This window comes from Sciurus carolinensis, chromosome 12 (genome assembly GCF_902686445.1).
Source record: "Sciurus carolinensis chromosome 12, mSciCar1.2, whole genome shotgun sequence".
Taxonomy (NCBI): Eukaryota; Metazoa; Chordata; class Mammalia; order Rodentia; family Sciuridae; genus Sciurus; species Sciurus carolinensis.
The window spans coordinates 51,018,950-51,046,770 of NC_062224.1; the positions used below are offsets into that span (position 1 = coordinate 51,018,950).

General features: G+C 36.4%; 1 protein-coding gene across 4 annotated transcripts in view; it reads right to left on the bottom strand.

The window, feature by feature from the left end:
• The window catches only part of Optn (optineurin), a 40,077-nt gene that overhangs the window by 3,485 nt on the left and 8,771 nt on the right, over positions 1-27,821 (bottom strand). For 3 of the 4 annotated variants that reach the window (XM_047521486.1, XM_047521487.1, XM_047521484.1), the window contains exons 4-13: positions 24,208-24,390; positions 21,576-21,649; positions 19,569-19,703; positions 10,654-10,756; positions 9,393-9,508; positions 8,040-8,189; positions 7,586-7,679; positions 6,499-6,657; positions 4,394-4,524; positions 3,275-3,357 (exon numbers count right to left, since the gene is read on the bottom strand). In XM_047521486.1, coding sequence (XP_047377442.1) covers positions 3,275-3,357; positions 4,394-4,524; positions 6,499-6,657; positions 7,586-7,679; positions 8,040-8,189; positions 9,393-9,508; positions 10,654-10,756; positions 19,569-19,703; positions 21,576-21,649; positions 24,208-24,390 — 1,228 coding nt within the window. The remainder of the gene's footprint in view (positions 1-3,274; positions 3,358-4,393; positions 4,525-6,498; positions 6,658-7,585; positions 7,680-8,039; positions 8,190-9,392; positions 9,509-10,653; positions 10,757-19,568; positions 19,704-21,575; positions 21,650-24,207; positions 24,391-27,821) is intronic. The other variant, XM_047521485.1, reaches the window with a different exon arrangement.

The following is a 27,821-nucleotide window of genomic DNA, read 5'->3' on the forward strand; positions in this document are numbered from 1 at the left end:
GTCAAATGTTCTCTGTTCCAAATGCCTGGAACAGAGAAGAAACTGAAATGGCTGCTGCTGATGACAGTGATGAGATGTATCAAGAGAGACTTATTTAAATCAGTTTTGTTAAGACACTAAAAAAATCTTAAGATAGTCCTCTGTTTGGAATATTTTTTAATGACAAAACAGCCTGTTTAGACAATCAAGAATAAATGTATACATAGAAAAGATTTTTAGATTTTAAGTCAGAAACTGACTAGTCTTTTTTATGTAAATAGATTTTATTTACACCTCCATGTGTAACAGATTGACCTTTGGACCCAAGATAACCTTGTAGGATATTTGTAGAATTAGACACATATAGCCAGGCATGGTGGTGATAGATTCAATCCCCAGTACTGGGAGGAAAAAGGAAGAAAGGAAGGAAAGATAAAAGAAAGGGAGGGAGGGAGGGAGGGAAAGAAATCAGGTGAGTGAAAAGAAATCACATGAGTAGGCAGATGCAGATTTCTGAGAGAAACATAGCTTTACCCACTGATGCTAAAAAATGCCTCAGCGTTTTCTGAGGAATCGTCATACTGCTTTCCATAGTGGTCGCACCAATTTGCAATCCCATCAGCAATGCATGAGTGTACCTTTTTCCCCACATCCACACCAACACTTATTATTGCTTGTATTCTTGATAATTACCATTCTGATTGGTGAGATGAAGTCTTATAGTAATTTTGATTTGCATTTCTTTAATTGCTGAAGATGATGAAAGCAGTATGGAGATTCCTCAGAACACTTGGAATGGAACAACCATTTGACCCAGCTATCCCCTCCTTGGCTTATACCCAAAGGACTTAAAATCAACATACTACAGTAACGCAGCCACATCAATGTTTATAGCAGCTCAATTCACAATAGCTAACTATGGAACCAAGCTAGGTGCCCTTCAACGGATGAATGAAGAAAGAAAATGTGGTGTATATACACAATGGAATATTACTCAGTCTTAAAGAAGAATGAAATTATGGCATTTGCAGGTAAATGGATGGAGCTGGAGAATATCATGCTAAGCAAAATAAGCCAAACCCAAAACACCAAAGGCCAAATGTTTTCTCTGAAAAGTGGATGCTGATCTATAATGGGGGTGGGTAGGGAAGAATGAAGGAACTTTGGATTGTGCAGAGGAAAGTGAGGGGACAGGAGGGGGTGTGGGGATGGGAAGGACAGTTGAATGAGATGGACATTATTACCCTATATACATGTATGACTACACTGCCAGTGTGACTCTGCCCATGTACAGCCAGAGGAAGGAGAAGTTGTGCTCCATTTGTGTACAATGTGACAAAATGCATTCTATTGTCATGCATAACTAATTAGAACAAGTTAAAAAAATAATAAAAAATGCCTCAGGGTAATATTTATGTCAGACCAAATGCTACCTTTTCTGCATTTGCCCTGTGAATAATCCTATGCATATTTTTAACCTGAGTTACTACCTCTAATGATTAATCTTTTTGTTGTAGTTGTTGTTGTTCCCTATAATAGGACTTTAGTAGGTGTGGGAAGGGGAGAGATAGGAGATAAAAAAAAGATACCCAGGGAAATTTCCGGGAGATTTAACAATTCACTATATATGCTAATACTGTATCCTTGCTGCTGATAAAATTGCAGTTCCATCTCAATAGTCAGTTGGTATGTAAAGGGGACTTAAACTGGTAAAATATTTTTTTAAAAAAGTTAAGGAAACATTTTTTTTTTTTTGTGATATTTAAGAGGGATCCTAGGATTGGGGTTGTGGCTTAGTAGTAGAGCACTTGCCCAGCGTGTGTGAAGCACTGGGTTTGATCCTCAGCACCACATATAAGTAAATAAAATAAAGGCCCATCAACAACTAAAAAAAATAAAAATTAAAAATAAAAAAGGGATCCTAAACCTAGACTCTACTTGGTAGCACTGCCATTAATTTTTTTTGTAGCTATGTTAGTTTTTGATTTTGGAATTTTATTTTTTAATATCTAGAATCAAGGATAATATTTTCCTTTCAGTGATTCATTATAAATTACAGAACATTATTACTAGCAAATTATTAGTGTATTAGTACAAGTGTAAAACCATGTACTAAATACAGCACCATCCTTTTAAGAAGGATCATGATCAATTTTACCCAGGAAATTAAAATTTGGATGTATTACAGAATTAAATTACATGTGTTATATGCAGTACACTATGTAGTAGTCAAAGTCAGATACCCTTGGGTTCCCCTTCCAATTTTGCTCCCAACTAGCCTTATAATCCTGGTTACTTACCTTTTCAAGTATGTTTTGTCTGTACTAATACACTAATAATATGCTAGTAAACTCAAAAAAGTGCTAACATTATTATGTGCAAAACACCAGGTAGTGGGTGAAAATATATAGTCCGGAAGCCAGGTGTGGTGGTGTACACCTGTGATCCTACTGATGTGGGAGCTGAGGCAGAAGGATTGCCAAGTTCAAGACCAGCCTGGGCAACTTAGCAAGAGCCTGTCTCAAAATTAAAAATAAAAAGAGATGGAATGTAGCTTAGTGGTAGAGCACTCCTGGGTCCAATCTCCAATACTTATGAAATAAGTTAAAAAAACAACAACAAAGAAAAGAAAATGTACAGTCATCATTTAATAGAGGACTTAAATACATATTTCAACATATAAATATTTATAAAATAGAAGAATGAAGTATTTTAGAAGTTTAGAAAGGTGACAATTCATGGAAACAGGAAAATATGAAAAAAAAAATTTTTGGCAGTAGTGGGGATTGAACCCAGTGGTGCTCTACCATGAGTTACATCCCCAATTCTTCTCATTTTTTTATTTTGAGAAGGGGTCTTGCTAAATTACCCAGGTGGCCTTGAATTTGTGATCCTCCTGTTTTAGCCTCTCAAGTTGCTGGAATTACAGGTGTGTGCCTGGCTGAAATGGGTTTTAAAGGTGGGATAAGAGTTCACTGGAAGGAGACTATAAGACAGAAATATGCATATGGAAAGGACATCTACATGAAGGACACGGCACGAATAAATATATGCAAGCAGAGGCTTAGGATGAGTTGAAGGAATGATGCAGGTCACCTAACATCTGTAGACTATAGTAAGATGGGGTGAAGTCTCCCCTCTGGGCTTAGTAATGGACAGAGATCTGGGGACTAGGGAAATAAGACTTCAGCTGCTGTATTTTTGGTAGCTTGATTTGAAATACATTAGTGGGATTTTTCTGTGAGTGCCTTCTTAATAGGATATTTCCTGAAACCCAGACTCACATGAAACTCACCTCTTTGGATGAGGTAAGCCTGCTGGTCTGGGTCACTTGTTCTTGTCCCATGCCGGCTCTGCATTTCCATCAAGGATTGCCTACTGGGATTAAAAGTGATACTATATGTGATGTTCTACAACCCTGAACTATAACAACATTAAGCAGTCAACAAAAGTATGAGGGGAAGAAAAGAGTCAAACTGCAGTGTCAACGTTCATAAAAATCATAATGTGAGATTAAGTTGGTTTTTACATAATATTGGCACCAGCATACTATGAGGTAAAAGTAAGTAAGTAAAATCTTTATAAACCAACTAGGAAATAACCAAACTATTAATGATATGGAAATGGATTAGAAAAAGAAGTGGCATATTTCTATACCAAGACACTACACAGGTATTAAAACAATGAATGAAATCAGCACATATCAAAATAGCATTTGAAGTCACAATGTTACATAAAGTTACAGAATAATCTCTACAGTGATTGTTTTATAATTTAAACACAGAAATTAAGATTATCTTGTTTTAAAATATTACATAGAGGTGTGTATGTATATACACATGTAAAAGTATAATATAAATGGGAGGCTATCCACTAAATTTCTCGTTGTACAATGCAAGGGAAGAAGGGAATAAATGAAGGAAGTGGAACAAAAGAGACTTCAACTTTATCTAAAGCTACTTTTAATACAAAAAATTTGAAGCAAATAAAAGATACACTAGCAACTGTCAATTCAGAATGGTGTACATATTGCTGTTTATTATTTTATTCTCTGGGTTTTTCTATAATTTAAAATTTTCTCAAAATGAAATTTTAAAGGTCAGGAGAAATTTTGTAAGTATTTATTTCAAAGCACATTAGAGAATTTAAAGTCTTATGAATATTTCATTCATGACTAGCAAGGTAAACACTGGGACACATAATGTTATGTTTTCACAGCTTATCTCAAAGCCAGGAACCTGACTGGGTTCCTAAAAGGCTCTGTCCAGCTTTGGTATAAGCCAAACTTAAGTGTAGGAACACAAGTGTAGGTACAGTGATTCTAATGTAACTCAAATTAAGAAACATCTTTGACAGGTAACCTCTTCTACAGTCACACTGTCACGTGTTCTGTCTTCCTCTTGTTTTACCTTACCTGCCTCCATCTTCAAAAGCATTGTTCTCTTTCAGCAAAATTGCCAGCTGCAATGCCAGTTGCTCCTTTTCTTCATGAATCTTCTCTCTTGCTGCTCTTTCAGCATGAAAATCAGAACAATAAACCTCCATCTGTTAGAGGAAAAAAGTAAAGATGTTTCTACTGAGATGAATGTGGATTCCCTGCAGATCACCTGTGTATACGATTGAGAGTGCTGCACCTCAGCTAGGCCTTGTAAATGATAGGTACATACTCCTACTAGAAACTAGTGTAACAATCACAACGTTCCAACTACTTTCAAATAAAAGACAGGAACTGTGTGTACGTGTTCTTAAACAATTAGGACCCTGCTACTGCACTGATGTAGGTGGTTTAGGCAATATATACAACGTTAATTCAGTAAAATACTCCTGCTTTTTTTTTTTTTTAAAAAAAGTATTCAGAACATAATATAGTAAATGGTGTATTCACTTTGCTAGATATATTTAAGATGCTGCTCTTAAGCTAAATTTAAAAAAACAGAAAGATGCTCTTTATTGAATTCCAGACATGCATGAGGTCCCCATGGAGAGTGTTCATTTCCCTTTTCAAAAGATCGGGATTGTAGAATTGCTATCCTCATTTTATAAAGTAGTTTAATAGCTCTTAATCTTGGGAAAATTGGCCCTATAGCATATGAACCTAGACAAAAGTCCATTTTCCCAAACTACTTCCCAGACTCTGAGATGGCTCCAGTGATCTCCACCTCTTGGTATTCATATCCTTCACATGAAGGAGGAGGCAGCAGAGCACTTAAGAAAAGATGGCTTTTTAGTAAATGGAATGAAGACTTGGATACATAGGAAAAAAATATGAATCTTTTATCTCACTCTATATACAAAATTCAATTTCAGATGGTTTGTCAATTTTTAAAACATTTTTTTAGATGTTGATAGACCTTTATTTTATTGATTTATTTATATGTGATGCCGAGAATTGAACCCAGTGCCTCACACATGCTAGGCAAGAGCTCTACCACTGAGCCACAACCCCAGCCCCAGTTTGCAGATCTTAATGTAAACAATAAAACAGAAAAGTATTTAGAGGACAACAAAGAAGAGTATTTTCTTGGCCTTGGAGTAGTGAAAGATTTTTAAACAGGACACAAAAGGTACTAATCACAAATGGCAAGACAGGTATCTTGGACTACTTTAAAGTTAAAAACTTTTTTCATCAAAAGACTCCTTTATGAGAGTGAAAAGGCAAAAACAATGGTAAGGCTTATATTAGTAGTATATGAGGAACTCAAAATAAAGAAAAAGCCAGACAGACCTACAGAAAAATAAGCAAGGTTTTATTAGGTACAATCACAAAAGAGAATACCTAGAAGATCAGCAAACATTTGAAAGAGTACTAGAACTCATTAGTCATCAATGAAACACCAATTAGATGTGATACCAAATTGATAATGGTAAAATGACTGGCAATACAGTAGGGAGGATGGTAGAGCAATGCAAACTCTGTGAACAGGAGTGAATACTGGTACAACCACTGTGGAAAAAAGGTTACTTATTACACTGAATAACATGCATAACCTGCAAGCCAGCAATTCCACTCCCAGGTGTGTACCCAACAAAAATGAGTGTACCTGTGAACAGAGATACGTACATGAATGTCACAGTAGCATTAATCATAATGCCACAAAGGAAAATAACCCATTTTCCTATCAGTTGTGGAACACAGGTAAATAAAATTCATTAGAGCTGTGCACTTTGTAGACTGGGGATATAGCTCAGTGGTAAAAACTTGCCTGGCATGCATGAGACCCTGGGTTCAATTCATAGCAACACACACACACACACACACACACACACACACACACAAAATACTGGTGCACTTTGCACATGGTATCAATTTTAAAGTTTTTAAAATTTCACTGGTGGAAGGAATATAAAATAATATATGTATGTGTGTTTGAAGTGAGTGTGTGAGTGTGTGTGTGTGTGTGTGTGTGTGTGTGAGAGAGAGAGAGAGAGAGAGAGAGAGAGAGAAAGAAACACCATCACTTTTGCATTTGCAAATATAATTGGGGTTTACCCCACTCAGCTGAAGTTCTCATATCTTACCTGAGTCCTAAGGACACCCATGGTTTCCAGATCCTCCTCCTGCTTGGCGATGGTCTGTTTCATCTCATCCATTTGAAGCTGCTTAGAAGCCAGTGCCCTCTCTGCCAGTTCCAGCTTTTCATTTAGTTCCTGCAGCACTGCCCTGTCTACTTTTTCTGACTGCAAAAGACAATTTTATTCTAGAAATGTAGCTTATATTAGTAAAATGTTAGATAAAATTTTAGTTTTTTAAAAAAGATTATTAGCTTTGCTGGGCACCTAAAATCCCAGGCTAAGGGAGGCTGAGGCAGGAAGACAGCAAGTTTGAGGTCAGCCTAAGCAATTTAGGGAGGCCCTGTTTCAAAAGAAAAAAATAAAAGGATCTGGGGATGTTACTCAGTGGTAAAGTGCCCCTGGATTTAAACCCTAGTACAAATAAATACATAAATAAATAAAAAATAAAAATCTAAAACAAATTATTAGCTTTAAATTGGTCTGTTCATTAGTAATGCCAATTTACTCAGAAAATTGTATTCATTTAATGTATGGCTTGCAAATAATAATTTCCTGATTTAAAACAACAATGTTAAAAAGATAATACTGAAATAGAGACATAATAACTCCCCCCAAAATAAGAGTATAAGGATATAAATTCAAAGACTTTTTAATTCAAAGTTTTCATTGTCTATACATTATCACACCATGATGGGCATGATTACCAATTTAAATTGCAAACCAGTGAGTCCAGGGTTCCAAGTTCACTGCCAGCGGGCAAACTGGTCTTGTGCAATCACATGTGGGTGGCCCCTCCAGCCCTAGCCAGCTGCCTTACTGTGCACTATGCACATAGGAGCCCGTGCTCTTAGCGCTCCCACAGCTCTCTCTACCTACTCTGAGAAATACTAAACACTTATTCTCTGATGGTGGGACATGAACACCATCTTTGTAACACAAAGCACATGTACATACGTGAGAAGCTGTAAATATTATGACACAAGAAATCAATTATAATCTGCAAAACAACTTTTCAAACTGAACTTAGGTAACTTTTTATGTATAAAATGTTCAACAGTTTCCATTAATCAGTAATATATTTTTCTACGAGTACCTCTTTCCTTATTAGTTCCTCAATTGTTTTCAATGCATTATTATGTTCTTGAAGAAGCTTGTTGTGTGTTGACTGTAGAATGGCTAACTTGGACCTATTAAAAGAGATATTAATAAGAGGAATCTTGGGGGGAAATATCACAAACTCAAAGCCTTGCCTGCTCATCATCTTCTGAACACTCAAGTAGCAAAATGTCCTCTCTTATCTTTACCCTTCCACCATTTACTAGCATTTTCTTACTCAAAATAATTGTCTCTGAAAAAAAAATAGCAGATACAAATAATAATTTTGTTACAATAAGCCTTTAAAATTTTATCCCTCCAAAGAATCTCATAGTACTCTTTCAGATAAATAAAAAATAAATTTTGTGAATTTATTCTCTAATCCTAATTCCAATCTGTATTTTAAAAAGCTACTCTTTTGGGCAAGCTGCCATTCTGCACGGTGTACTCACTTTCCGTCCTCTGTTTTAGCTTGTTCCATTTTGATTTCTGATCGCATGCTTTCCACTTGCAGCTCTAGCTTCTTGTTATTATAAATAAGCTCTTGTTTTTCATTCAGCTCTGCTGGGGTTGCAGAATTTTTCCTCTCAAGGGCCTGGCATCTAAGAAAGATGGAGATAAACAATGCAATTTCACTTCTCAGTGGTTTTCAACACATCTCAAGATCATGTAAAATGCAAAGAATTTTAGGGCTGTAGGATTTATGAATGCAAAGTAAAATATTTTAACCACTCTGCTTCTTTATTAGACATGTCCATATCACTGAACTTTTATGTCTAAAAATAAATAAGTACAGCTCTAAGGTGACATGAGGTAGTGTCTTCTTTGAATAATTGGTGTAAGTAGTCATATAAATATTTTTTTTTAGCTAAATACAGACGAAAGCAGAAACTGGTTAACCATGATTCTCATATTGTGATCCATGGGTATGTTTTATATTTGAAAAGTTCTGTCAATCACCAAAATTTGAATTTTTGACAAAGATTCAATAAGGAAAAAAGGAAGTCCCCATAGGTTCTCTCAAATATCAAAGAGAATTTCAATATAATTATAGCAGAAACAAATAAATGACAGCTATGTGCAAAGTATTAGAGCCAAGCACATTAAATATCTTATTTAATTTGGCATATATATTAGAGAAATTATGACAGATAATTTACAAATGGCAAAACTGGGGTACTGAAAGGTTAAATAAATAAACTTGCCCAAGGTAATAACAAAAACATTATATTTGCTATGTTTTGGGTAACTTCCAAGATCAGATGATATAAGCAAATGTAAAATTCTCAATTTATATGCTAGCTTTAATAATTGATTAAACAACAGATTGAGATAGACCTTTTGCTAAACTTCATTCAATCTCTTTTCAGCTTTCTTTTATGTGTGTTCACATCAGTGTTGTCATAGCACAGGAAATCTGGCTTACTGCTTTGCACAGGTGCCACATAGGCTAATACACTTAGAATCAAAGTCCCCATTCTTTCATATTACAACAAGAAGTTCATGTTGATATATTAACCTGTACATTAGTGTTTTCTGAATTCATATTTTACTTAGGCCTGTTTTTCTCTTACTTGGTAAGACAGTAACATAAATAAAACTATAGTAAATATAGAGTAAATATATAGAACTATAATTCCATACAGTAACATATTTAATAAAATGTGTATTTTTTTTTTTTGCAGTACTGGGGATCAAACCCAGGGCCCTGTGCTTGCAAAGCAAGCACTTTACCAATTGAGCTATCTCCCCAGCCCAAAATGTGTATTTTTCAAAGGAAAATAAAAGCAACCTCTCTTTCTTACTTTTCTTGAAGTCTCTTCTTCATCAGCTCGGCTTCACTCAATTTTGTATGAGCCTCTTGAAGTTCCTTAAACAGGGATGTCACCTGAAGGTTCAACATTTCCACTTCACTTCCAACCTATTGTACAGGAAATACCAAACATTCCCACGTGATTACCACAAGATTAAATGAACTACTTTGTGAGAAAAGAGTCTGAACCACTAGTATGGAAATAAGATTGACCGGTAAACTAATTCAGTTTTCACAATTACTACCCCAAATATCTTGCATGAAAAGAAATGTTTTGGCTACAATTCTGCTTCCTAATACAACATTAATCAATTTGGATGCTGTTCTGAATGACTTTTAACTACTAAAACGTAACCTTACTTATGGCTCAGTGATCACAGATTATAAAGTGTCAAAGCACATTCCTATTTATTTGGCTATCAATTCATCTGCAGAGTTTCTTACTAATTTGTGTTTCTAGTTTGCACATTGTCATTATCAGCCTTTTCCCTGGTAGTCCAGTGATTTGTAAATGAGTTTTACAATGTCATGGAAGTCTTGATACTTCTCTATTACTGATTGTTGAATTAGTTGTTGTCAACAGAGTGCTGATACACACCCATGGTCTCTTTATCTGTTTTCTAAATGTTCTCCATTCTCTTGAAAGTAGAAGACTCAGTCCCCTACATGGCAAATAGTAGGCATTTGATATATAAATTTTGTTGAATAATTCAATTAGTTAACATGGCTATTTTATATAAATACCTATCACATGGACTACTATGGCTATCGTAAGTTCATAGTTTCATTAACTCTTTCTAAATTTAAGACTTGCACACTAAAAGACAGATCTCTAAGTTATATACAACACTGAATATACATACATGGACCTTTCTCATTCCAACGACTTTGTTCCTATTATTAGAGGCATACAACCAAGATCTTTGTATTCTACAATTTTCTGAGTTATATCCTCAAATAATCTCCTTAGAAAGTAGATGAAGTTCCTTTTTCATGTAGTGGGCTTGCTCACATAAGGATTTAGGAGACAGTCAAGAAGAGATTTAGGAGTGGTTTTGTAGAATACTGATCAGAATATATCTCACTATAATTAACACTGAGTGAAGCTCAAACCCAGGATAAGGAAATAGCAGAGAAATAAAAAATTAGCATTAATATTATTTCTGTATTTTTTTTAAAGCAAATACACATCACAGCTACTGTACTACTCTTCACATTGGGTGCGTCAGCAGTCTTGGAATCTCAGTACCCACAGGCTCTGTGCCTTTCTCCTCTTCATGCTGTTTTTCTGTGTTCCCCTCTGTCTGGGTATCAACTTCACAATGATCATTTGCTTTCTTTTCAAAATCTGAAATTCTGAAAAATCACAGAGTGTTAAAAAAAGTTACTTTCTCTTTGACTTTAGGAGGAATATCAATTACAGAAGCACTCCAAAGAACACTTCGAAATCTGGGTAAAGAATCAAGGTTTTTCAAAATCTCTACATTCACTGTGTTAGCATTGGTTCTGTTTTTCATCCTCAGACTGGCTAGAACTGATGTGATTTAAGATATGAATATATGTAGAGGTGAAACCCAGGAATAACTCATTCTGAATACTGTCTGTTTTCATGTGACTATACTATCCAAAAATATTTTTTTTTAATTTCTAGTTGTGTGTCTATACATGTGGATGTGCGTGTGTCTTCCATGCGTGTGTTTGTCCCATTTATAAGAAACTAAGGAAAGACTTTGCCTTCTAGGACCCATCTAAGTTTACAAGTCTCTGAACAAATATAGCACCATTTTTACTGAATCATAAGCACAGAAAGCCATCCCAGTACAAGTGAAAAAAAAAAAATGGAGACTGGTTAAAGATGGGAGGTTGAGTATATGCATATAATTCTTCTCTTACCCCAAATGCTATGAAAATGACTTTCAAAAACCTATGTGACTATCGGAACAAAAATAAAGTGAAAGGAAATAACAAAATTTAGAAAGCACAAGACTGAGTGGGGACAGGCTCAGCATTCTAGGAAGATGACCCTAAGCCAACAGTAGGAGCACCAATAAGAACTATGATTTACACTGTGAAAACTCCAAAAGGCGGTGGGTAGTGGGTACCTCTAGATTTGGTAAAGGTAGAACCTGTTTAAGAAGTGTTAGAAGATATAAAATAAAGGGTTCTGGACTCAGAGGTGTTGAAAGATTGGGCCTTCTATTTAAAAGGGGAGGAGATTTACACAGATACAGCTGAGGGCCTCAACTGCTTTACCTACTCATCTCAAGAACCCTGGCATCTAGAAAAATGCCCTTCAGGCAGGAGGTTGGAAGCCTCTTCTCTGGAGAATCTGACCAGGACAAGGGGAAAGATTTTAAGTTTCAGATTTTGGGTTTCCCCAGGGAAACTCCCAGCTTATCTCCCTCCAGATGTTCAACAAAGCTTCAAGTAGCTTCTAACTCTTACTCACTCTAAAGTCTCATCAAACAGCCAAGATTACCAGACATGATTCACTTAAAAAAAAAAAAAAACATATTTTCTACTGAAAGTAAAATATGCCAATGGGAGGTGGGGGCATTATTCCCAGAGACATAAGGAAATATATTGTAGCCACTGAAAAAAAGGAACATTAAAAGCAAGCAAGTGTGTACACTACACAAGTGTACCCCATCCATGTGTACCCCCAACACACAAGATGAAAACTGAAAAACGAGAAAGGAAAATGAGAAAGAGATCACAAAGATGAACAAAGGTTAAGAAAATCAGATGACTGGTCCAGGCAAATAAAGGAAAAAGAAAACTGAGGCTAGGAAATAATCCTTAATTCAAGATTATTTTTCAATAATTGAAGGTCAGGCAGGAGTGTTGGTGCACACCTGTAATCCCAGACTCAGGAGGCTGAGGCAGGAGGATTACAAGTTGTAGGCCAGCCTCAGAAATGTAGTGACCTCAGCAACTTAGCAAGACCCAGCCTCAAAATAAAAAAAAAATAAAATTAAAAGGGCAGGGGATATCACTCAGTGGTTAAGGTCATGAGTTTACAAAATGAAAGAATGCAAGGTTAAAAAACAGGCTCACACGCAGAGCACATGTGAAATTTCAGAATACTTGAGACAAAGCAAAGAATCTTCAGAGAGGAGGAAAAACAAAATAGGTTTTATACAAAAAGGTTAAGGCTCAGAGTAACAATAGATTTCTCAACAGTAAAATCAGAAGCTAGAGTACGAGGTGATGCTTTCAAAAACTGGAAACAAAATAATGTCCAATCGAGAATTCTGTATCTAAACCAACTATCTGTTAAATATAAAGGTAGAGAGATATTTTAGATAAGTAGACCTCAGAAAATATACTCCTCATATTCTCAGTGTGGTGATGTAGTGTACGCTATTTAATAAAAGAGTAAGAAAGGCTCTGGATTAAGGAAATGAGTTCCAACACTGAAGGAATTCGACAGGATGATGCCAAAGGGAGATTTTGAGATGACCACAACACAGCAGGACCCAGAAGCGAGCAAGTGAGGCTCTTGGAGAAGATTCTGCAAGAAAAGCACACTACTATGCTACCAATGCTTTCTAAAGTAATTAAGAGATTTCCTCACAGGAAGAGAGTACATGGGGAAATTTAGTGCTAGGGATTAAACATCTCCTCTGAAACGGAAACTTATGTTCATTAATTGCCATTTGCATTGAACCAGTACTGCCCTCATGCATGGATTAAAGCTGCATTAGGCTCAGGAGCAGGTACCTAATAAAACAATGACTGTAGCTCTATTTTTCTATTGTGCATGCTTGCTTGTCCTTCTTCCACGTTACGACATAGTAAGAAGAACTTCAACAGAAGTAGCACTTCTATCTTGAACTTCCCAGTCTCAGAACCAGGAGCCATATAACTTACATGGTTTATGATTTAAGCAACTGTAGCATTCTGTCACAGCGCAGAAAATGGACTAAGACTTAAGACAAAAAGAAAAAAAGAAAACAATGCTTGCGATTGAACCTGCAGCCTTGTGCAGGCCAGGCAAGTGCTCTACCACTGAGCTCCATCCTCAACCCTTTTTTAAAATTTTAATTTGAGATAGTCTCATTAAGTTGCTAAGGCTGGCCTTGAACTTGTAATTCTCCTACCTCAGACTCCAAGTAGATAGCATTAAAGGCTTGTGCTACCACATTCAGAAGCAAATTTTTTTTTTATTTTTTAATTTTTTGGTTGTTGTACCTTTATTTTATTCACTTATTTATATGCAGTGCTGAGAATTGAACCCAGTGCTTCACACATGTGAGGCTAGCACTCTACCACTGAGCCACAACCCTAGCCCAGAAGCAAAGTTTTAAAAAAGATAATTATACACAGAGGTTAAAAAAAGTTTTGTGAAAAGGAAAAGAGGTCATGGCATAGAATACAGCTCACCTGTGAAGCATGTGTGTGTGTGTGTGTGTGCGCGCGCGCGTGCATGCCTAATAATACCAAAGCTGAATAATCATCTAACTAATTTCAATATAACCAATTTTAGAAGCAGGGAAAGGTCAAAATGGAGGGATCCAGAAGCATATATGTGTGGTGTTGATGATGAGTTGAATCTTCAACACACATAGTGGGAGAGTAATAGATTATGTATAAGATCTTTAATAAAATTTAAAGAACAGATTAAGCCTGATATATGGAGGTAAATATCAAAAGAACCAACTAAATATGTTCAAAGTATTGAGAAGAAGGAAAAAGTAGCTGGAGTGGGGGTTGGTCAAAGAACTGTTGTTTCTCCATTAAAGTTCGTAGAACAATTAATTTATTATATGAATGTAAAACTGATTTTTAAATAAGAACCTAGTGATAATAAAAAGAAAAATGAACAACATTGGTATCAGTTAAAGTTTGCCAAACCTAATTGGTGTACAAGCACTGTCTCTGGCTAAACTCAATAAATGGGGTAAACACCAGATGGTGGGGGGCAGGAGGGTACACCACCACTTTACACCACCACTCACACAGACACAGGTTTTAACCTAGAATTGAATTACAACTTATCTTACTTTTCTAGGGCAAATTTTTACCTTGAGCTGCCACCTCTTGATTTTCCAGGCTTACATTTCCTACACGATTTCCTGCTCCTTACTGGCTATCAGTGTTTTTAGAAACATACAGATTATATGAAATATTAACCCTGGCAAGATTATAGACAAATCTACTGTTCACTTTCCCCATAGATCACCTAAAAATTTTTCAGAGTAACTTTTAGAGCAACTACACTTAGAATACCTACTGCCTGTGATTAATGAAAATGCTTGAAAATTGACTTATTTCAGAAAAGGACATGTTATATCTTGCATGTGTTTTTATCATATCTGTTTATAATGTATGTAACTCAAGCCAGGTTGTTCATGAGTCAGTAATTTTATTCCTTGATTTCAGACCTGCCTCATCTAGGAGGAAATCATCCTATGTCCACATAGAGAACATTAGTCTCAGCAACTAGTTACTGACTTATCTGTCAGTTGTTAAATATTGAACAAAAGCTGGTTACAAAGCAGAAATCGAAAGCTATTGAGAAAGCACCTTTACGGGGTGCTCATAGTGAGGGATGAGGACTTCATCTCAAAGGCAGGCCTGACTCATTACCTACACACAACCGGAAGAAATAAACACCTCTGGGCATCAGGTAGAAAGTTATGACTTTTTTGAAAACAGGTAATATGTATTTCATAAAAAGATTTATAATTAGCAAATTCCTAAGTTTATATTTCCATTAATAAGGCCAATCACGTTGATTTAAGGATGAATTACTGGTTAAACTTGTCTTTTTGGAATGGTACATACAACCTGGAAGATAAAAACGTACCTTTAAAATACAAACACACTGATTACTCACAGTTGTTAAAGGTTTCATTCATAGAACAACACCTTCTTTTAAAACTCAGCTACAATAATTAAAAAGAATGCTTTTATCTGTACATAATTACTATGTTTTTGGATTTACTGAAAAGAAAGGATAACCTTATTTACTCATTAGAACACATGGAAGTAGTCTCCTAGACATTACCTCTGAACTTTTCTGAGAAACAGCAGTACTGTGTGGGGTGAAAACCTAAATGCCTCTATGTCCTTTTTACCTTTGAAAAGAGTTGACCACCAATAAGACACTGGAAAAACGCTGACATGCCTTCCAGGTTATTTTTTCATTCTGAAAAAAAACTTATAATATTTAAGACTAGATCTTCCTATAGCTAAAAAATTTAAACTGTTTCAACTGCAAAATATTTTCTTTTTTTCCAATAGAGGATTGAACCCTGGGCCTCTCAACATGCTAGGTAAGTAGTTTACCACTGTGGTACATTCCCAGCTCTGGAAAATATTTCTTAAAGTGCTGCAGTATAAGAATAAGCCAGGCATGGTGATGTATGCCTATAATCCCAGAAACTCAGGAGGCTGAGAAAGAGGGATCAAAATTTCAAGGCCAGTCAGGGCAACTTAGCCAGACCATCTCAGAATAAAAAATTAAAAAAAGGGCCGGGGATTGAGCTCAGTGCTAAAGTGCCCCTGGGTTCAATCCCCAGTACCATAAAGACAAGACAAAACAAAACAAAAAGCAATGCCTAATGTCTGAGAGAATGAATTATGCCACAGAATATTTACAATTAAATGTTCCAGTCACAAGAGCCCTAAAACTATATATAACTATATCTTACACTATATACTTTGTATTCTAAAAAGTATGTCTATAAACATATGTCTCACTGACTTAACAAAAACTCATATAACATATAAATGTAATCCTGAAACAAATTTAAATTATTTTGTTTACAACAGTATTATAGCTATATCCATATAAAAAAGATTCATTTTAAAAGGTATATGTATCCAGAAGAAGAGGTACCATTTCCTGATTCATTCTATGAAGTTGGTATTAACCAAGTCCAAAACTAGACAAAGATATCTCAAGAAAACTATGAATTATTATCCCTTATGTATAAAAATAAAAGTCCTCAACAAAATACTAGCAAACTGAACCCAGCAACTTATAAAAAGGTTTATATATCATGATCAAGTTGGAATGCAAGACTGGTCTAACAACCTGAAAATCAATTAATGTGATATACTATATTTATATTATACTAGATTTTTCTAAAACCATATGATCAACTCCATATACATATAAAAAGCATTTGAAAGAAATCCAAACCCCTTTAAGACAAAAATCACAACAAACTAGAAATAGGAACTATGAAATACCCACAGCTAACATCATATTTAATGGTAAAAGACTGAAAGCTTAGAGTTGAGGTGTAGCTCAGTGGTAGAGTACTTGCTGAGCATGCACCAGGCCCTGAGTTCAAACCCTACTACCACCTTTTACACCAAAAAAAGAAAAAAATATGTAAATATACAGAGAGAGAAAGCTTCTTCCTTAAGGTTAGGAACAAGACAAGGATGCCTACCCACCTCACTTCTAGTTCATTCCACATTGTAAGTTCTAGCCAAGGCAGTCAGGCAAGAAAAGAAATAAAAGTATTCAGATTGAAAAGGAAGAAGCAAAAATATATCTATTGGCTAATGATACAGTCTGATTCTGTAATAAAAAATCCTCAGGATTCCCCCCAAAATTCGCACTTAATAAATGACTTCAGTAAAGTTATAGGACATAAGATCAACATACAAAAACTGGTCATATTTCTATATAAGGTCAATGAGAAACCCAAACAGTAAGAAAACTATTCCATTTACAATAACATCAAAAAAGACTAAAATATTTGGGAATAAATTTTGCAAAAAAAAAAAAATACAAGATGTGTTGAAAAGTATAAAACACGACTTGCCTGGCATATACAAGGCCCTCAATTCAATCACCAGCACTGCAAAAACAAACAACTCCCCCCAAACAAAATAACCCAAAACCCTAAGTTCCCAAACTATTAAAAGTACAAAACATTACTGGAAGAAATTCAGGAAGACACAAATACATGGAAAGATATCCCATGTTCATAAATCAGGATATTGTTAAATGATAATACTGCCCAAACTGATCTACAGATGCAATGCAAACCCTAAAAAAAATCCCAATTGACTTATTTCCCCCAGAAATTATCAAGGTGATCTCAAAACTCAAATGGAACAGCAAGTGACACAGAATAGCCAAAACAATCTTTAAAAAGAGCTAAGGTAGAAAACTCTTATTCCTAATTCCAAAACTTAACTACAAATGTAGCTATCATAATCAAGACTATGTGCTGGCATAAGGACAAACACAGAGATCAATAAAACAGAACCAAGAATATAATGACATTATCTTTCTATATGATTCCATACACAATAATGAACTCAGAAGGGACCACAGATTTAAATGTAAGAGCTAAACAATAAAAATCTTGAGAACACAGAGTAAATCTTTGTGATACTGGGTTACACAATGATTTCTGAGATACTACACTAAAAGCAAGGTGACAAAATTAAAAGAGAGAAATCACATCAATATAAAGTTTTTTTTCTTCCACTGCAAATAATATTGAGAAAGTGAAGGGTTGGAATGTGGTATAGTGGTAGAGGATTTGCCTACTATGAGCTAGGTTCAATCCTCAGTAGCTCAGTAACGTGAAAGAAAGAAAGGAAGGAAGGAAGGAAGAAAGGAAGAAAAATACCCAACCTATAGAATGAGATAAATATTTGCAAATCATATATTTAATAAATAACTAGTATCCAGAATATAAAATGAACTCATAACTGAGCAATAAAAGACCATTCAATTTTTTAAGATGAATGGAGAATTTGAATAGCTATTTCTCCAAAGAAAATTAAACATGAAAAGATGCTTACTGGGGACACAGAAATCAAAACTACAATGAGATGCAAATTCACATTTACTAAGATGGATAAAATAAAAATGGTACACAATAACAAGTGTTGGTATGGATGTGAAGAAAGTGAAATACACATACTGCTGGTGGTAATTCAAAATGATATAGTCTCTTTGGAAAATGACTTGGTAGTTCCTCAAATATTAAACAGATCATGGAACCTAGTAATTCCACTCCCTAGGTACACACCACAGAGAACTGAAAACATATGTCCAAGCAAACATTTATATCCATATGTTCACAGAAGCATTCATAATTGGCAAATGTTCATCAAGTGATAAATGGAAAATTGCTACATATCCAATAGGGAATATTATTCAATAGTGTTACAGTTTGGATGCGAGGTATCCCTCAAAAGTTCATGTGTGAGATAATATGAGAAGGTTAAGAGGAGAAATGATTGGGTTATGAGGGTCTTAACCCAATCAGTGAATTAATCCCATGATGGGGGATTAACTGAGTGTAACAGAAGGTGGGTAGGCTACAGCTGGAGGAGGTGGGCACTGGGGGTGTGGCTTTGGGGTATATATTTTGTACCTGGCAAGTGGCGTCTCTCTCCCTGCTTTCTGATCATCATATGAGCCTCTTCCTTCCACCACACTCTTATGCCATGATGTTCTGCCTCATATGGAGCCCTGAGGAATGCAGCTGATCTTCTATAGACTGAGACCTCTGAAACCAAGAGCCCCTAAATAAACCTTTCCTACTGTAAAATCATTCTTGTCAGGTCTTTTATTCTTAGCAGTGAAAAAGCTAACTAAAACAAGCAGCAATAGAGAATTAAGTATTGATATATGCTACATTGCATATGAAACTCAAAAACACTATGCTAACTGGCCATGATATTGCACACCTGTAATCCCAGCTACTGAAAGGCTGAGGCAGGAGGATCATCCTGTCTGGGCAACTTAGCAAGACTCTTATGCCAAAAAAAAAAAAAAAAAAAAAAAAATTGGGGGCTAGAATGTAGTACATTGGTAGAGCATTTGCCTAGCATATACCCAGTACTAGGAAAAAAAAAAAATCACTATGATAAGTCAAAGAAGCTAGTCATAAAAGATCACATATTATGTAATTCCATTTATATGAAATGTCCAGAATTAGCAAATGTATAGAGACAGAAAGCAGATTACTGGGAGGTGTGGGTAGTAAGTGCTAATGGGATTTGGATTTCTTATAGGAGGGGAAAAATGTTCTAAAATTATATTGTGGCAATGATTGCACAACTCTAATATAGAATATTGCACAACATTCTAAAAGCATTGAAATGTAAAACTTAAATGGAAGAATTATGTGGTGTCTTAATTATATTTCGATAAAGCTGTTTTAAAAAAACAATGTCATACCTTTCTTTGGCTTCTTTGAGTGCAGTTTCAAGTCTGTCCACTTTCTGGTTTCCTTCCCTTAGGCAAAGCAGGAGCTGGCTCACAGTTAATTCTTCAAATTCCAAAGAATTCTTGGCACCTTTGGTAGATTTGCTCCTATATTGATACCATCACCACATTCAGTATAAAGGTTAAAAGGTTTTTATCAGAAAATGAAAAACAACATTTAGAGTAGCCAAAATAACTGAAACCAGCTTAAACAACTGCTTTCCAGAACATTCTCCTATTAATTCTCCTCTACTGACCAAGCACATATGGTTCCTGTGATCCTTAGTGTTAAGCTCCTCCATACTTTCTGGGGAAGGTATAAGGACTGACAGACTCCAGAGAAACTAGCTTTAAAGTGTAACTCACTGCCTCTGAATTGTCATTGTGTACATAAGACCACAAAGCTCATGGAAATAGTTCAGGAGCCCTGGTTGGAGGTGAAGTTTTCCAGAAATTTAGTTTCAAAGAGGACTCAGCCAAACAAACTACACTGGCCTGTCTCCTGAGAAAGTCACCTTTGCAAGTCAAGAAAAGAAAACATTTTTTTGCTTTTTGTTTCAAATAATTAAAGCAGAGAAATATAGCCATTGTTGTGAAATATTTTTCTTGATTTCAAAATGTTTGAATAAAGAGACATTTTAATGACAAAACCATGGCTACCATTCTAATAACAAAACATTCAAGGACTATGATGCTGCTATTGGCAGTCACTATTTCAGTAAACTATAGGAACCCACAAATCTAATAAAGAATCAGTATTAAATTCCATTACTAGGACTCCAAATCTCAAACTCTAAACCAGAAATCAATCTCAGACTCCTTCTGATACTCACAAATAACACAGGGCAGTTATTTTTTAAAAATAGCAGTGTGGCTTAAAGAAGAAGTTATCTTTGTATGTGGTATAAATGAAAAGGAAGTGGTTTGAAATTGTCAAACAATTTTCTTCCTTCCCTATACTTCCAGGAAAGTCTTTTGATATTAAAAACAGCAATCTGGGGAAAAGTTTAAGAATTTTTAACCAAAAAAGGGGAATAATATTCACTTATGTCAATGGCCTTGTTTGATGAAATAATATTGTCTAGTATTTTCTCCCTGATACAAGGTCTTGGAAACATGATTGGAAACATTTTTTTCACCTTTAATAAGTCATTCTCTATGCACATTCAACAAATTATAGAAAAAAAGGTTTTAAAAGTCTATGAGGCAGTCTGGGGATGTAGCTCAGTGGTAGAGTGCTTGCCTAGCATCTGTGAAACCCTTAGTTCAATTTCCAGTACCACCAAAAAAAAAAAAAAAAAAGGCTATGTAGTGCTGGACACAGTGGATGTAATCCCAGCTACTTGGGAAGCTGAGGCAGGAGGCCTGCAAGTTCAAGGCCATCCTCAACTGTCTCACCCTTTCGTCATTTAAGATGTCTCTTTCCTAGTATCTACTTGGTTCAGATAAACTTGAGACTTCACAGATATGATACCTGGGCACTTTCAAGAAACTCCCAGTGACTGTTAGCACTAACAATAATTGTTACAGAGTATCACCAGTACTGGTCACTCTGGCTTGTAACTGGGAATGAACAGGGAAGAGAAAGTGCACACATCTAATTTATGGAAGCTGGGCAGGCTGGTCTGTATCAGACAGCACTGGTAAACAAATTAGCAAACATGGGTTTTTGACTGAGAAGCAATATCTTCTTCTGATGGAAGGCAGGACTGTTTTCACTTCTCACCTGATGGAGATGAAACACTTATAGCAGAGTGGTCAGCATTAGTCATCTTAAAAATGCACCAAACATGGTTTTTATTCTCTGCCACATTGGGTTGCAACATTCAACAGCATTCAAACTGAATATTAATGAGATCCTAGTATAAATCAATAAGAAGTTACTTCTCCAGCCCATCATGTTTGACCTCCAGTGACAGACTCAAAGGGACAAGACTGTCCCATCTATCTGCTTGACAGGTCTAGCCTTTCATCACATACGTGTCAATGGAGTCTGTTCTTGTGGGCCCAAGACTATTCTTGATTTCCTTTAATGTTCCATCTGCTTCTCCTTCCTGTAAAAGTAAAAAGGAAAGGAATTTAACACAATATATAAGACAAATTGTCAAAAGAAAAAAAAAAAGTCAAAGGATCAAGAATTTTGATGATACAACCCAGGAAACTACCCAACGTATGAATGTGCAATGATTAAATTAGGTCACTCAAGGGGAATGGAAATTTACTATTCCCTCAGCCTGCACACCCTGTCAGGATTATAAATATCTAGGCTAAGGCAGAAAGGTCAGACTCCTCTCATTGAACACACTCAGCCTGACTCCATAAACAGGAAAGCTTATCTCCTCCTATCTCTCCTTGGCAGTTCCCTTTTTCTCTAGGTTAAGGTCACACATCTAACAACTTCACATACCTTTCTTGTATGTCCCTTTAAAATGTAAAATACTAGAACTCTGTGAATCAAAGTTGACAAAGAGGCAGTTTTCTGTGGATGAGGTTTACCAAGCAACATTTTTTGCCAAATTAGGTCCTGTTAGAAATCTGCATGTACCACAAGCCACTTAGAGATCAAGAAGGTTAAGTAAGACTTAAAACAGTATTTGCAAGGCAGTTATATTCAAATAAATAGGGAAAAATCTTCAAAAATTACAATAGATACTGTAAATCCTTTTTTTTTTTGGTATCAGGGATTGAACCCAAAGGTGCTTTACCATTGTACCATATCCCCGGCCCTTTTTATTTTTCTATTTTGAGACAGGGTCTTGCTAGGTTGCTTATAGTCTCAGTAAGTTGCTGAGGCTGGCTTCAAACCTGCAAACCTCCTGCCTCAGCCTCCTGAGCTGCACTTTCTAAATCTTGTTAAGTATTTTCAAGTTCACAGAAGAGAGGCAAGCACAATATGTTTACCCTAACAATAACTGTCACTCATCTGTGAGGGGGGAAGATGATGCCAACTGTAAGAGAAAAAGCCTCATTTGGAGAAGTCTGGATATACTCTCCAGGCTTCCTGAATTTTATCAGTTATTTGCAGAAGGTTAAAGCTCTTTGATCGAATTTCTGTCTCAGTAATCTTCCAGGAAGGATACTCTGGTAAAGGAGCCTTTTCAAACCTAGATTTCTCCTGATTTTAGCATGGATAGTAAGGTAAGTAAGAGCCACTTTCCAATCCTATTAACTTCAGTGTGGTAAATGAATAAGGAAAACCCACAGTAATATTACAGAATACCTGGTGGTTTAACTGTATTTCAAGTTGCTCTCCACTCGCCCTGACTTACCTATAAAGTCCATTTCTTTTTTCAGGGCACGGTTCCTCTCTTTTCCTATATCAGATCTGTACTTTGACAAAGCTCAAATGAACTCCTATATTACAAAGGATTTTATCCTTGTATGTTTTTCTCCTTCCCTGTCCAATCTTTTGTAGTATCATTGAAGGAGAGGCCCCTATACAATCTATGTACCTGGCTCTGCTCTGTAATAGGACTATGTGTATATCCAGAAACAGTCTTAATAGATACTTCACAAGAGTTTAGGGATTGATACACACCCCCTTGTTTAGCCCACTTCATTTTGGGTTGACACAAATTTGACTTTGACAGCACTGACTTCAAACAAAGTTCTCAGATATCTTGCAACCGTTAAGTGGTCCACTTTATGCTTTGAATATAGCCCTTGCTGCTCTGCCACTGCAACTTATTTTTCAAATGGACATGCTTTTTCTCTTCCTCTCTCCCTGCTCCTCCCTAATCTTTCCCCCTCCCTATTTCAGGGGAAATAGGATTACCTTTTTTCCACATCCTGGGCAGAGTATCTGTCCCTGAGTACACACCCACCATAGGAACGTAGTAATCCAGACTTTGGGGTAGTGCCAGAAGACCTCAGAAATGCCTATCTCCCAAATTAACAAGTGAATTACAATTCCAACCAGAGAACACATGGAATGTAGCCTTTGAATCACCTCTTAAAAAGCTGAGGGGCAGAATCACAGTCTTTGGGACAGGAGTCCTCTATGTTTCTCCTTTGATACCAAAGCAATAAACCTTCTTTCCTTTTTCTCAAAACCGTGTCCTCGTTATTGGATTGGGATGGGAGACGAAGTCAGAGCTTTAGACAACAAACCTACCACCAGAACAGCTCTTCCCTCTTTTTTCCTCTCTTCTCATTTCTAATTTCCATGGTTTCTCATAAGATGTGAAAAGAGAAACCCACAATTAAAGTGTTTAATATCCATTGGTTTACAACATTTGATCACAATTCTGTTCATCTAAGTGAACTGGTCTCATGGCTTTGAAAAATGACCAGAAAGTTCAAGCTTAACGGTTTTTGTTTTTGACTTGTTTTTGTTTTCAGGTTCAGTCACAAAAAATATCCAATTTGCCAGGGTAATTTGGGGAAAAATGATCATATCTTTTGTCATAAAAGGTAATTTATATTTTTTCATTTCAGCTAGGAAATCCTTGCAAGCATTGTACTTAAAATGGGAGCCAATTTATCATTGCTACACTGAAATTGCCTCAATATTTTGCTTCCACTGTTGGCAAAAAAACAGTGGTAATTGTTTCATCTGTCTCGATGAGGCTTTGTAGTTTGATTAAAACAAGAACAAAACCAAAACTCTTACAGCCATCCTGATTTCAACAAAGGAGTCTTCTGAAGAGCCGCTGGCAGTTAGCTTCAGCTGTAATTCAGAAACGATGCCCAGCAGGTCTGCCTTTTCTGCCTGAAGGCGTGCCACCTGGGTCTTCAGCTGTTCCACTTCCTGCTCTGCTAACATCTTAGGAAGCCTGGAGTCACCAGTGGGGTCCTGGAAATGGCAAGCAGTGAAACACATAAACAAATCAAACTAAAGGCCTAACCATCAAACTTGATTGTCCTCACACTCATGGACAAGGTAGTTCACAACAATTTTTGTCCCCTGCTTTAGGTAGAAAAGCTAGCTCTTACTTGACATTTACCTTAACATATCATTTAAAATGGAAATTTTTACTGTGTGTGTGTGTGTGTGTGTGTGTGTGTGTGTGTGTGTGTTTCTGGGTATAGAAACAGCTCTCTACCACTGAGTTACATTCCCTGTACTTTTTATTTTTTATTTTGAGACAGGTACATTGCATAGGCTGCCCTCAAACTTGAAATCTTCATGCCTCAGCCTCCAGAATAGCTGGAATTACAGTCATATGATACAATGCCCGGCATTTTTTCTTTTTCTTTTTTTTGGTACTGGTCATTGAACTCAGGAGCATGTGACCACCGAGCCCAGCCCTATTTTGTATTTTATTTAGAGAAAGAGTCTCACTGAGTTGCTGAGTGCCTCACTTTTGCTGAAGCTGGCTTTGAACTTGAGATCCTCCCACCTCAGCCTCTAAAGCCACTAGGATTACAGGCATGTACCACTGCACTGGGCAATACCCAGAATTTTACATTCTTTGTGTTGTACTCAAATGACAGAAATTTAAAATGACTTCATGACAAGAAAGAAAGTCTTCCATAGCACATTAGAATGTGGATATTATGAAAAGAACCAACCAGACTTTGGCAATGGTGGAACAGACCAAAATTCTAGAAAAGAAGAAGAAAAGGCTTCTATAACTCAAACTCCTACCTTTTTACCTTCCCATAAATGCCCACTTACCCCTGCTCTCCCTATACTCATCATGTCTAATTAGAAGCCAAAGCACCAAGGATGTTACTTTGTCCTGTGCCAGCACAGCACAGTGAAATGACACAAATCCTCCCAATATGTAAGCTGGTGGGTACAATATTCTATGTTGGTATTTTAAAGTTGGTGAAAATAAATCTGGTGAGAAATGAGAAATTTAAAATTCAGAGACCGGTACCAAAGGTAAAAAAAAATATTAAATTTTTGCTTTAAAAACAATAATAAGCATTAATATCCCACTAGTGCCTACTACGTGTTGTGTTCACTCTGTTGCAATGACTGCTGCACATGTCAAAGTCACAGGAGAAAGACCCTGTTCAGGTGCGGCATTTCCAGTTGGGAGTAAGGAGAACTGATCGTTTACACCCCATTCATCACTGGCCTCAGTTCCTGGCCTCGGTTCTCTTAGATTAGAAAGGAAGATGTGACACCACATGGTTGGCTCTCTCCCCAGGAAACTTTCATGGCTCTTATGTGCATGACACCATGCTTCATTCAGTTTGCTTTCCAAATCAGAAGTCCAGATCCATGAAAGTACCAGAAAATTTCAACATTCCCTGCATCTTAATAGTATAGTGTAAAATAACCAATACTTCAGACCAGCTTTTAAAGAAAAATCTTAATTCTCCTTAGAAATTGATAGCATAATGAAGCATTATCAACATAATCTCTAAACAAGTAATTTAAATGAGTGATCCCTAATTTGTAGTCAGTATTGTCTGGGTTGAGTTTTATCCTTTCCCTCTCCCACACCTTTCTGAAACATTTCCCAAGAAATAGAGAACAGGCCAAAGGCTCATAGTGGAACTGAAGCAGTATGAGAAAGAAATGTGGCAGGACCATGAACCAGTTAGTCCAAGACTTGTAACCAGACAGGCATCCCATTGCTGGTACTGCTCTGCCTTCACCTGGAGCAGTGCCTTGCTGGGGAACTAGCACACATTCAAAGGAGAGCAGCTTAAAGAACCCCAAGAAGCAGGTCTCCAAGGAAAGGTCAGAGGCTGTGCAGTCTCTCTTAGCAATGATTCACACAAAAGAAAAAATGTAAAGAATGAAACAGGAACAGGATAGGTACCATCGCCCCCAGAACCAGGAAGGAGTCTAAGCAAGACTATGCCTTTTTAGGAATCCTTATGTGTGCCCTCTTGACCTCTCTGAGAATATTTTATAGAAAGCATTTTTATACACCTTGGTATAGGATAGGAAATATAATTTTAAACATGTGTTTGGGGACCAGGGATATAAAATTGTGACATTAGAATTTCAGATTATTAGGCTAATTTTCATTTTCACAATTGTGATAATATCCATCTTAATTGTCCTTGGGAAATCATAAATCCAATTATTTTTCCATGAAACTTCTTATAAGATAACCCTTCAAATTTTCCTTCATTTACTACTGAAATCCTTTCATTCCTGTCCTGGACTAGAGCTCCTATGGTTCAGCTCTGATCTCTATGCCAACTCCATTCTTTGTTACTCTCTTTCATCACTTTTGAGCCCTTACCACTGACCTCCAAGTGAGTACAATTTGTCTTTTCATGTATTGTACAATCTTTCCTCCCACTGTCCTGAAAATGTGACTAAGTTAATCCTAGAAGGATTCTATCTATTCACCACTGCACAGACATTTGTACAATTAAGTTAGAAAACACTCCCTGCAGATAATTTTAATGCATAATTCGGTGAAATCAGACAGAACCACTAGTGCCTGACCTTGTCCTGAGGATCAGAAGGCAGACCTCCAAGGAAGAACTCTACTCTGTTCTCATGTGGAGCTTGTGTCCACTGATCATCTACCTTGAAAGTAGCTGTCCAAAGCCTCAGCTTCTGATTTCAACTTCTTCCAATTCTGGAGCCTTCTAGGAAAACCCATAGGCAGGCTAGCTCAGAAAGACACACTGCTTCTGGAAGCTGCCTTCTTGGCCTCAGTGTGACAGGCCCCAGCTGACTAAAGCCAACTGTCAGCTCACATTCCATAAGTGACATAATTTAAGATATATTCTTCCCCAGAGTAGAATATCATTCATATACCTTAGGTGATCATTTCTTCAATGAATTTTACCTCAAAAATATTTAGCTAATGAGAAATTTCCCCCCAAATAAACAACTTCATGCTCTTTGGACAGTAAGACAAACTGAAGGTTCAGGCAGGATAAATATTACCAACAATACAAATATAAATTTATTCAAGCAGAATGTTCATCATTCCATGAGCAGGGTGATGAGTAAGATCATTGATATGAACTGTAATATTTTTCTAATCAACTTTTCATGTTTTGGATTATTCACCACCCCACCCTTTTCCATTATTTTCTATCCTCCCTCCCTCCCTCCCTCTCTCTTTTTTCCCCCTTTCAAGAAAACAGAGATCAACGAAGTTTAAGGTAAAGCCTCAAGAAAAATCACTGATGCTAGAACACATTCTCCCTAATCCAACCAAGTACTTCATCTTCCAAAGGGTTAAATGCTGGGTTTGGAAGAAAATGAACAGCAGATGTCCACCTAAATGAACAATAACCAGTGACCCTTGGCATATTGGCAGGAACTTCAAAGGTGTTCTGGTTTATTTTTCACTA